Here is a 13,202-nt window from a genome sequence, read left to right as displayed (position 1 = left end):
ATAGAGTATTCCACTTGATACGTCAGATGCAATCAAAAGAGAAAAACCTAGGGTCCAATTGAAAAATATTGAGCATGCCGCATGCCTTGAAATAATTGATCATAGCCTCTTTTAATAAACATTTGATAATTTTAGTGAAGAAAGCAGAAAAATGACTATTACTTATGATACTACGAAGTATATTAACCACATCTTCAATGAAATAAGACTTATTTGTAAAAGAGTTTTTAAATAACAACTAAATTTTAATTACGATGGTAGATCTATGTTAACTATTTTCTTAATGTATGATAGCGTTAAGTAGGCTGCCAGTAATGAAACAAAATTGTATTCATCAAAACCACTCATACGACTGCAAGCCCGCGCAAATCTAATATACTAAGAAATATTTACCCCATATGATGCATGAGGTACAGTTAAATTTTAATTAATAACTTTGTGAAATATTTCCGTAATGTATGATAACGTTAAGTAGTTTGCCTGAAATAAAACCAACTTGCGTTCATTCAAATTATTTATACGACTGCACGCCCGAGCAAATCTAATTTACTAAGAAAAATATACTCCATATGATATTGCATTAAGTACATCTCCATCTATATGTGGATAGTTACCGATATCAAAACCATTATTGCTTTCATAGATTTAAGTTACTATAGTATAGTTAATGATAGAAATATTTAAATCGTAAGAAGATGTAGTTTTTAAGAAGTGTTTGTTTTATTAAATTAATGTTCAGTTTATATCCAAATATTTCAATAACCAATAGATCAAATAAGGATTACTCATGTTAAGGATATCATATAGGGAGCGGTAAGTGTTATTAAATGCATGCATAATTTCCTGCTGTGAATTAAAAGATAGACTTAACATAATGCAAGGTAAACCATATTCCCGGTTTGATAACTTTAAATTATATATTTAAAATTTATTCCATGTCCAAAATAACGTATATTACTCCGGTGATAAAGAAAGTAATCTAGATTTATGCGATGCATTTATTGATAACTATATTTATTTATTTCAATGATGTTGACCGCGATCGAAAGGTTACTTTTGAATTTGGTGTTTTTTATATTTAAATATTTTATAAAGTTTATGTATTAAGAATAAAAACTGACACTATTGGAGTTATGTTGATTTATCTTATTTATATTGGCTGTACATTGTCTTCGTCTAGATTACATATAATATGAGACTTAGATAAGATAACTTTATGATAACGGGCATTAAGCTTAAGCTTATAGCTACAATAACATTTTTAATTGGTGACATCAACCTGTTGACTGCTGAGGCAGATTGCGATAAAGACTTAAATAGGATCGCACTTATTTCAGATTTTTTCTTTCAGTAAATAACGAACAGACGGACACAATGTTGGGAAGTTTTCTACAGACGTTTATAGCATTTTTCTTGTTTACACTAGAGTGCTTTCATATATGCGGTCATACACTGATTTTGTTTCGAGTGCGGTTACTTCCGCGGAAGGATTTGGTCCGAATTAGGTACTACTTTTTGGTCGAGCTTCTCACCGTATTTTCATCATCCATGCTGTTTACGGGGAAATTAAAATGGCTAGCTGCTTGTCAAGTAATTTCACATGCATTCTACTTCATCTTCTGGGAGAAGAATTGGGTCACAAGAAAGGTAAATATTACAGGAAGTTTACAGACGTAACCAGATGAAAAGATTCTTTTTAGGGTGGAGGGGGTGTGCTATTCGTTGACCGATTTAACCAATTATGGGTTATTTATAATATTTGTTGAAAAATGTAGTGAGCAATTTATCTGAAATTTTGCACTTAGTTTATTACTTTAGATCTACATAAAATGGTATATCATATGACCATTTTATAAAACAAAGAGAGAAGCGGAATTTATGATGGCTGTATAAAACCTTAATAGTTCGCAGCACGTTGTCAACAGAATTTAAATGGCATGTTTATTTCCTTATAAAATGGAAATGGATTGTTAAGAAGATAGTGTGAATTTTAACATCAAATCTCTGTTTTAGAGCCATCTTTTACTTTATAATTTTCAGTCAGTTACTGATTTATCCGTGAAAATTATTTTGCATCAATGGGTTTTTTTCATCTTGTTAAACAAAAGAAGTTTATAAAGAAGAATATCGATATTAAATGGTGATTCATTAAATGGATATTTATATGGCGGCGTGGCCGAGTGGTTAACGAGTCGGACTAGTAATCTAAGGATTGCTAACCGCGTGGGTTCAAACCTTGTCAGGGGCAAGCCGTTGTTTCACTGTTGTACAGCGTCCACCGTATATAGCCCCTAAAACAACGAAAACGAAAGTAGAAAGCTTCACACTGAGTACACCCAAGATAATATTTTAACTTATTTCTTCATCATAACTTTATTGATTTTTCCAAACTAAACAATTTTGTGAAGCTAAATGGTTCTTGTTTTAGAGCAATATTTGCTTTTGTCTGCAAATTGAATACTTTTTGTTAAATTGGTGATGAATTGTAGCGTATTTGTTGCATTTGCGAACGATGTTGATATTTACCACTAAAACCAGCCCAAAACGCATTTGCTGTATCGAATTCCGCCGCTAATACAAACTATAGCCATCCCTCTACTTATATTTGAGTTTTCACCCTTCAACTTGGGCTGCTTTTAACAAAATTTGCGAAAAACGACCTTGCCTTGTGTACAGAGTCTAGCACGGATGTGTACGGGGTGTAGATGGAAAACTGTTAGCGATTGTACGGGGTGTAGTAGGAAAACGAATGTCATTTTCTGTAAAATAAATTCAGTACCAGAGCATATACACGTACGCTGATGAAGAAATAACGATTAATGTCGGGAGCAGGGATTGTGAAGTGAATGATATTAATTTTATAAAAGATGAAAATGTTTAAATTGTAAACATGTTGCGCAACATGTATATTAATTGCAGTAAACAGTTTCCGTCCTGCTATACCACTTTTTATTCGTGCCTAAAAGTTAATAAGGAAATCGTAAAACTCAAAAGACCACAATTTCATTCCATAGAGGTAGCACATTATGTACAGCAAATTCTATAATTTGTCTTAAACAATTTCAAACCATGTTTGGGTTATGCTTGATCTAAACTTGTTATATTGGGTTATTATTTCACTGGTCTTAAGACTTCATTGAAAAACAAACATATGTTAATGAGCTTTGATAAAATATCCGCCTTGATTAGTAAGGTTAATCATTAGATTTAACTTTTGTGGCTATAAAGTCTTTCATAATTTTTTGCAGTCAAACTCGGGTGGCCTCACTTGTGATTTCGATATTGTTTAATAAATACAATGTTGCCGCTTCTGTTGCTGCTTTTTCTAAAAATTATAATGATAAAGATGACTATTCAATGATGAAGATGATGATAATAATAATGGTTTTTTATGTTTTCAATTCAACAATGCGTTACCAATGCAGAGTGATATGAAACATTTAAAGAGTCTATTCGGCATATTATTACCGGTATCTTTTGAGTCGATTAATAGATTATATAAGGCGGCTAAAACTGTTTTATAGAAGACAGTGCTAATGCCGTTTTGTAGAAAATGACACTCGTGCAGAATCTTTTAATTGTCTGATCAATTATCAACCTCATGTCTTATGTGTATGCTAGTTATACATGTATATATATAAATCCCCATTCGGACCATTCCCATTCAGCGAGTTGGTCAGAAGACTCTTCAACATGTCTCATAAATACCGACAGACACTATTCAGCTGATGGCATGACAATACAAATTAAACGCAGCTATACTGTTAGGCTCAAAACACAAAAAAAGTTAAATTATTTACCAAATACCTCTGTATCGTCCTCTAATCTACCCATGTTTAGTCTGAAATGAGATTATTTCCAATTAAAAATAATATAAAAGACTATACTTTAAAAATATTTGACTGCTAGACACCGTACACATCTACTAAACCCTGTACATTAAACTACATACCCCGTTCACTTAAATTTGTTTTCTTTGCTAGACTCTGTACCCAAGGCAAGGCCGTTTTTTGCAAATTTTGTTAAAAGCAGATCGAGTTGAAGGGTGTAAACTCAAAATATAAGTAGAGGGAGGACTATAGTTTGTGTTAAATGGCAAATTTTGATACAGCAAATGCGTTTTGAGCTTGATTTAGTGGTAAATATCAACATCGTTCGCACATATCAACAAATACGCTACATTTTATCGCCAAGATAACACAAAGTATTCAATTTGCAGACAAAAGCAAATATTGCTCTGAAACAAGAACCATTTAGCTTCACAAAATTGTTTAGTTTGGAAAAATCGATGAAGTTATGATGAAGAAATAAGTTAAAACATTACCTTAGGTGTACTCAGTGTACAGCTTTCTACTTTCGTTTTCGGTGTTTTTAGGGGCTATATCCGGTGGACGCTGTACAACAGTGGTTTCCTTGAGCAAGAAACTTTACATTCATTGCTTAGTACTGGTTGGCTCCAGGGACGGATTCGAGAGTGTTTCAATAAGCTTATAGCTTTCAACACAATCGAACTAAAAATAAATTTGTTTAAACCAAATGGCGATTTGGGACCACAATTAATTGCATTGAATGCTTTATTGCAAGATCGAACTGGCTGTTTAGTAGACGCAAAGGTGAAAGTATTAGAAATTAGGAGCGAGATCATAAACATTGGCCTCTGTGTATGATTTAGCTTTGACATTCTACTTAAATGTGCTTTTTACGTAAGGTTGGCTTACACCTATTTAAATATCATTAATCAATAAAAATCAGTCAGGTTATTAGAAAAAGAATTAAACGTGTCTTTAGGAAGTCACAGAAAGAGTTACAGAAAGAGTTACGTCACTTGGATTTACAGGGTTTTCTGCGATGAGGCTGGCATTTTTTTTAAAATGGGTAAAACATCTCTAAAATGGATTTTTTTACATGTATGTAATGATTTCCATCAGAAACGGTTTATCAGGCTTTCACCATGTTCACTATATAATGTACGAATATTTTTAAGAGTAGTAAGTGACGAAGGTGAAAATATAATTTCTTGCAAGGCGTATGATTGTGCTATTTTTTCCTTTCAACGTGATTTCAACTTAAAGTTTGATTAACGTGATGTACTTTAAAATATCGGTACGTTTAGAAAGAGAATAAATTACCCTGCTCAGTTTCACAAAGAATATTAATTGTTTAAACCCATGGTGTAACTATTTCGTCTTATAGAATTGTTTATTTTATCAATCATTCATGAATTTTGTTGATAGTAAATTATATAATCGCAAGCTAATGATCAGTTGTGAACTCATTTTTTGAGCTACAGTCTTCATGTTTTCATGAGAAAGCCGTCTGGAATTCAGGATGTCATTTGGGCAAACAGATTTTAATATCTAAGATTATTTTGAAGAAATGTGATTTAAACTCGTAATTAAGAATCAAGTAAAAGAAAATGTGTTTGTTTTTGTGTTATATGTAGCTTTATTCCGTATTTAACAACAACTACAAACAAATAACATCTATATAACAAAATTTGCGGTCGGTTATTTCCGGGATGATTACATATGTAAGTGATCTATTCTACTTATTTAAAGTCTGATTTTATTGACCTGTCAATAATGAATACATTATAGCACTCATTTAAATATTCAATCCCACTTCGGGTTTGTCCGTTTATTTTACGAGAATTAATATGGAGTATATCATTAACGTTTGGAAAACTTCCACTAGCTTAATGTAGGTTCTCGTAACATCCGCAAAAGCACAGTCGGTTAACGTGATTACCTGATGTATGAGAGGTCCGAGGTTCGATCACTTCTTTTGACATTCTTTTTAAACTTGTTCGGGTTTTTTTTAAGGTATATTTTAAAGAATATGGCCAAGCGCTTGCAAAATTGTCATACGGATATGAAACAACTAAAAAACACTGAATTGTCACATTTTGCATTGTATTTTACGGCACTGAAATTACATTTATTTATTATAATCCGAATGAACTTTTAGTATCACTTATATACAAAAATATAATATATACAAAAGAGTGCAAAACATATTAAAACAGAACACCCATAACTTCAAAAATTTTGAAAATAATTATGAATAAGAAGAAAAAAAAACAAAAAAACTGGATATACATTGTCTCAATCTTACTACATGAAAAACATTTTTGTCTATACCCGTGGTTTACCCTATTTCGCTATAATGGTTAGTGTAACTAATTCATCGAAACTAGATGGATTTAATCACATCTTACTGCGTACCTCTCACGGAATTTACCGAACATTTATCGAATATTAATATATTCTGTGCATTGACCGTATAATGAATATGGAATTGACAGGTTAATAAAATCAAACAATACATGTTGTTAGTTTTTTGTATTTAGGAAAATCGTGCTATAATTACTCATTTGAATTTGAAAAAAAATGTAGTATTATAGTCATTTATCTTTTTAAATAATACTGATTATCCCAGGTTACCAAAAAGGATCCACTTTACACTTAGAACAGTCCACTCGAGTATGTGATGATTTTAAAATCAAAATACAAAGATTGAGCAACTGGTCCATGCTGATAGGAAGCAGAACATGTTCGTATGACAACATTTATTAAAATCTGTCGCTTTGAATAATCATCATTATGTAACAAGTTTTGTTGAATTTGTACCTGTTTTTAAAACGGTACAGATGCTTGAATTTTAAACATTTATATGTTTTAATTTAAGAATTGAATTTTACAAGGTAACATTATTCGTAACATTCGCCGTCTTCAAATTGTAAAGAGGAATAACTTGGCAACACCTTTTTTAATTGGCGAAAGAAGTTGTTGATGTTCTTTGACCGTATTTTGCACTAATTATATTCAAAGCTCGAACCAGTATTCTATTGATTTATTGCCTGATTTATACGACAGCTTAACGGTTATTTTAGGTGTTGATTTATTATCTATTTTATTGATTTAAATTCTTACTTTATCATTTTTATCTTTTTAACTATTTACTACTTGCTGGAACCAAAATGTGATTAGGCTTTGCCATTTGTATAAAGTCAAACCAGCTTGCACATCAGTGCAGTTTACCCGGCTCTATACTGATTGTAGCTCAGTGTTTGTATTTTGAAATTGGATCCTCAAATGGGCTGTTCCTAAAAAGCAGCTTCAGGGAAGTCATATTTTTGTATTTTAAGATTGTTACATGGAGCTCATTAGACTGGTTTAAAAGCGATCTCAGAACACGTTGGGAACTCGACTCAATTATTGGTGTCACATTTGATATTGTGGTCCATATATGTATGGCGTACTATCTTGGACAATATCTTGATGTTGCAGAAGTAATAGTTTCCTTGTCCATCGTACACGTGGGCGTACTCGTGTTGCTGTTCGGACCTTATTATGCTTGGGCCTCTCCAGGAAAGGAACCTACCTGGATTGATAAACGAATTCACCCGGAGAGGATAAATAAGAAAAAGTGTTAATATATTTGTAGAGGTTTTATTTTCGATATATCCTAACACTATTTTTCTAGTTTGGTTTTATCGATTCGCTGAAAAAGTGCTGCTGGCCCTGTGTTCATTTAGACTTAAGGATACAAATTCAAAACTGTACAATTCTCAAATTGCTATAGCTTTAATCTTCAATATTACACTAATAAAAGCGAGCTTGCAAACGCATGTTTCTGTTTTGTTTTTGTTGTTGTTGTTGTTGTTGTTTTACTATTTTACAATTACATTAATATTACTGGTAAATGCACACTTTACAGCTGATCCAGATATTGGTCGTAATCTTAATATCGATGGTTATTTTTTTATCATTTAAACCCAGTTATTCTTGCATTTTGTATTGTTATTCATAAACTTTATAAAAGATTTGTTTCTAAGTACAATCGACAATCTTCTTATATTTTTGTTTATGTAACATATCATTTTATTACTTAATATGATAAGTGCTTGTTTCATTGATGTTTTAGATTTTATTACAAAATACAGGTGAGCAATATACCCATGATTACATGGTATACACACGCACGCCGCGCACATATAGAAACATTATATCAAGGTCGTTGTACAAATACAACATACTTTTAACACGTATTGAGACTGAATTTGCGTTTAATATGAACAGCATAACCACATTACCATATTGCAGCATTATGTTTGTCTTTTAACAATTTCTTACAATATTTAAGATGTATATGTTCTAACACATGACAACCAGTCAATATCAAGACTTGCGAGGCATGGTATAGAATTTGTAAAATATCTTTATCAAACAGATTCAGTTTATGTTTATCTGACTTGCGAGGAATTCTTATCAGCTCTTTTTCAACTGAATACAACGAATTCAATGCTTGTCTAAAAAGTCTTTCGAAATTCATATTTAAAAGAACAGCCAACATGTACACGTGGAAAGGAACATTAAGTTCAGAGAATATGATATTTTGTTCTTATTTTAGGTATATATTGTTAAAATAAAAACAACTTTATCGGCTCTGGATTATTTACAAATTGAAAATATGTTTTGAAATCTCTTGTGGTTAACTTACAATGATTATTTTCATTAGATACAGTATCTTTTTTTTTACATTTTTCAATATAACCTAGCATTACAAGTCCTAGCATTTTCTAACATGTGTGTTTGCTCCTTATCATATAAAAGTTTCATTTTCCTGATTTTTTATTACAAAGAACTGATACAATTTTAACCCTTGCATTTACATTTCTTCAAATGTTCAGACATGTAAAATATTTCTTTAAATTTTTAATCTTACGATCATCATCACTATGTTTCTTACTTTTTTCTTATGTTAGAGTTAATGTTATTTGTAACATTTCTTTTAAATAATAGATTACATACATCTTGCAAAATATTACAGAAAGTGTTCAAAGATGATCTGTTTCATGACTATTTACAGCGTCATCAACATTTTGACAAATATTTACAAATATACTGAAACAAAAAAGAAACTTTCTCGAAGCTTGAATGTAGATATGTTAGTACAGTTTTTCAATCCTTTTGAAACTCGATTTTTACGTTGAATAAACATATCGGGCTTTTATACGGGGATTAGCTGACCGATTTTGCAAACAAAACGAGTTTTACAAGCTACTACATGTATATAAGTGTGTACATCTAAGTGGTACCCTTGAACAACTGGCACATACTTTGCAAAAGTTTCTTTTTTGGTTCAGTATACATTCATAGCACTATTACTACTTAAACAACATGAATGTGTACATTTCCTAATCCTGTTTACCCATTTATAACTGTAAGGTATATCAGAATAATCATTTTCAGTTTTGTCTTCATTTTCATGTCTTTTACAAGATTTTAAGGTAAAGTGCACATAGCAATGATCAGTCAAACGATTTGGGTCTGTTATTTCAAAATGTGAAATAAATTGCTTAAAATCAATTCGACATAAAACATTGTCTATCACGCTGCTGCATTGCATATTTACGCATATATTAGTATTTATTTGTCCTTGTTATTTTCTTCACAGCATCTGCAATATGATATTCTTACACCAAAAGCTTGCTTTATTTTATAATGAACATACATTATTAAACCACCTCTGTCACTTTTTGAACATTTAGATTTTTTTCTGTGAATTTTCAAATATAATTATAATCAAAATTTCAACAGTTACAAAGATCATTTGACCATGCCTCTATTAAAAAAAATGATATCAATATTTTCGAATAAACGTTTCGTTTCATTGTAGTCTAATTTATTTATCTTTTCCCTATGTGTCGCTCAAACAAAACTTGACTTCATGTTCACATTTTTTGTTTATTTGTTGTTTGTTTGTTTTTTGGTTTTTTTTTGTTGCTGTTGATTTGTTGTTGTTGTTGTTTTTTTGTTGTTTTTTTGTTTGTTTTTTTTTGTTTGTTTTTTTTTGGGGGGGGGCGGGGAAAGGAGGATTCCACTTTATTTACAATTCGGTTATATCTATTTATATCCGGTTTCACAAAAAGACAGAAAAAAATCAGTATTTCACACACGCATAAATTACTTTGCTTTTAAATAAATGATTTTATACATTTAACTGGAGATGAAATATCTCATGCATAAATAAAGCGTTCACTTAAATTTCATGAATTTTCATAATGTACACATCTCTAATCTTCTTCTACATCGCTCATTTTGCATATAATTTGATTTAAACTGTAAGATTTTCCCATTGATAGCTGATTTGCTCAGAGTTTTTTTAATAAAATTGTATATCCCAAACATTAATATATTAATTAATGTTTCATTAACTACGAAGGATAATCCATAAATACCCGAAATTTACCAATAGATTCAATAATATGTATTACAAGTTCATATAACAAACACTAATATTGATTCATAATATATCCTCTTTACAAGGAAACAAAAGTCATAACAATTAAACACATTATGGTCACCACATTCATATATTAGCAAACATAGTAATGCGCATACGGCGCAGTTTTAACGTTGTCACAACGTCATAAGTTGTGACGTCATAAATATACTAAAATCTTTCACAGTATTAGCCGTTATATGCAACATTTGGTCGATGCCTTATAACCAATCGGGTGAATGAGTAAAGGAGTCATTTTGTTGAATAATTCTGGATATCGCTCACCGTAAGTGTGTTTACAACGCAAACCTATTATTATTGAAATGTTGTTTGATTTGATCGTGGGGAATTGAAAAGTCATACGCACCTTCAAAGTGAAGGCATAAAAATTGTTTCATTTTTATTCTCTATATCATTTAAATACGTAAACAAATGTGTATGGTAAAATAAGATGCTAAAAAACAAATAACACGTACGAATATAGATATAAATAAAATGTTGTAGCTTTTGTTTAGACTAGACAGTAAAAGACTTTGATTTCATAGAAGACGTTTTAGATAAATAGAATAAATACGTTAAAATAAATCATAAATCTGAAATTAATGCAACTCATTAAATTTAATTTTGTAAAACAATCGCATTAAAATTTTCTGCAAGGCAGCACACGACACAGCACATTTGAGCCGCGTCACGACAACACCAAGACAGTGCGTTTGCGACCAGCTTGGATCCAGACCAGCCTGGGCACCAGCGTTTTATAAGCGCCGCAACGACGGAGATCATTTACGGCATGCGCATTCTTCTACTCCACCAACGACATGTATTTCCTTTAAGATTAGTCAAACTTTCTGAAAACGCGCCTATATTTTTCCAAATCTTTTGTTTGACTAACATGATACTTTTGTCAGAACGTTTTTGAAGGTGACTGTATGAACGGTTGACAAATGTTTATGAAGGGCCCAAATGGCGACATTTTCGGATATATAAAAAAGATGCAACTATAAACCCGTTGAATTTTTATTAAACAAGTTAAAGTATTTTGTTTACAAATAAAAATTTTTAATTATGAATTATGGATATCACAGGCACTTTGATTGGTTGTGCTCCTAGGTTATATTTGTCGTACTAAAGGTTAAATTGCATTATTCTATTATTACGCCATGACATATTTAAATACTTTTTTGGCGCCATTTCAGTTAAAATTTTGTCAGACACATTTGAAGACAGACACTTTAAGAAAGTTAAGAAATGATGGCATGCAGAAGCAATCTCAGATCTATATTAAATAACTTACTGGATACATGTAAATTGCGAAAACTGGAATTGAATAATTGCTTTGCCTTGACCCATTACTTCGTGAGCATTTTGTGAAAAATGGCTGTTTTCAAGTAACAACCTCCTGATACAAGTTCAAATTACGCTGAAACTGTAAAAAAGACTTCAATGCTGTTCAAACTTGGCACAAAAGTTGACTGGTCCATAACCTTTGTAACGTCATACTCAATCTAAAATTTCCTGTTTCCATGGCAACGAGGGTGCATTCAAAATTGCCAAAATAGTTTGCGTTGATTTTTCCATCAAAACTGATTTCAAAGTTCTGCAACTTCTCAATGGATTCAGATAGAGTCAAAGGCTTTATAGCGTCGGTTACACGTTACCTTAAGGTCGACCTGAGGCTATTTTTAGCCTCTCACAAGTCCAAATTTTTTTTTGGATTTTTACCTCAAACCCAAACAAAAGGGGGCACAACCCCCCCCCCCCCTCTGCCATCCCCTTGATGTATCTACTTGATAGGGAATGGCGCCGAAAAAGTGATCAATTTTTACACACCATTTCTCAAGTGTTTGGGGACTAAAAAGGGTATTATTTCACTATTTGAGGCCCCTCAAAAAAGGAAGGGGTGTAAAGGCGTGAAAAGACGTCTATATAAAGTAATGGATTGGCTTGTACCACATATTAGTGTTATAATAAATGTTGCATAAATGGATATTTTGTGGTAAATGACATCAAGTTAAATGCTTTGAGTGTGGCTGACTGAATTATGATTCAGTCAATGAAATGAGGTAGATATGACGCATTTTTTTACAGTTATTTTTATTCTTTTTTCTAGAATAACTTGCCCTTTTAAGGACTTTCCTGTCTTTTAATCGAGTCGAATAGTAATCAGTAAATTTCAGTATCTTTGTATATGTAACATTAATATTATATTTGCAATATTTCTTACAGTGCAGTATTGATATCACATGTAAATATTTGGGCATAGACTTTTTTCAGAAACCATGATACAATGTTGCGTTACCATTGCTTATATTTTTGGATTTGATTTGTCTTTGCAGTTTACTAATATTTAAGCCATATAATTGTATGTGACGCTGGCAATTGAAGTATAAAAAATGAACAAAGGGCAAAAACTCCAAAATTAGGCAAGGCGGAGTTATGTTTTTTGCACTGCACTTCTATTCAATGAGATCTATCTATCTATAAAGCTTCCTGATGATATCACCTATAGTTTCAGAGTTATGTAAAATTGAAAGTGTAAAAATGAACAAAGGGCAATAACTCCAAAATTAGACCAGGCTTTGTTTAAATTCTTTAAGCATTGCAGTTCTATCCAATGATATCTAGCTACCTACAAAGTTTCATGTTGATATCTCTAATAGTTTTAAAGTTATGTCTTGGACAAAAGTCAAAAAGTAAAAATAAACAAAGGGCAATAACTTCAAAATAAGGCAAGGCAGAGTAATGATTCTTTAGCACTGCACTTCTACATAATGAAACCTATCTATCTACAAAGTTTCATGTTGATATCTCTTATAATTTTAGTTATGTCCTGGACAAAGTTCAAAGTGTCAAAACTAACAAAGGACAATAACTCCAAAAGTAGGCAAGACAGTGTTACAGTTCTTGTGCACTGC

The 13,202-nt window shown here is 31.6% G+C and overlaps 1 protein-coding gene across 1 annotated transcript; it reads left to right on the top strand.

Annotated features, from left to right (window-relative positions):
• Positions 1-596: 596 nt before the first annotated feature.
• On the top strand, positions 597-8,559 carry LOC132743944 (uncharacterized). Its single transcript, XM_060732544.1, has 3 exons — positions 597-813; positions 1,352-1,647; positions 7,148-8,559. The coding sequence occupies exons 2-3, from the start codon at positions 1,375-1,377 to the stop codon at positions 7,433-7,435; spliced, it is 561 nt and encodes a 186-aa protein (XP_060588527.1). The 5' UTR covers positions 597-813; positions 1,352-1,374; the 3' UTR covers positions 7,436-8,559.
• Positions 8,560-13,202: the final 4,643 nt, after the last annotated feature.

This window comes from Ruditapes philippinarum, unplaced genomic scaffold, assembly GCF_026571515.1.
Source record: "Ruditapes philippinarum isolate M1 unplaced genomic scaffold, ASM2657151v2 ctg700_1_1_1_1, whole genome shotgun sequence".
Taxonomy (NCBI): Eukaryota; Metazoa; Mollusca; class Bivalvia; order Venerida; family Veneridae; genus Ruditapes; species Ruditapes philippinarum.
This window is presented reverse-complemented; position numbering and strand designations above follow the sequence as displayed.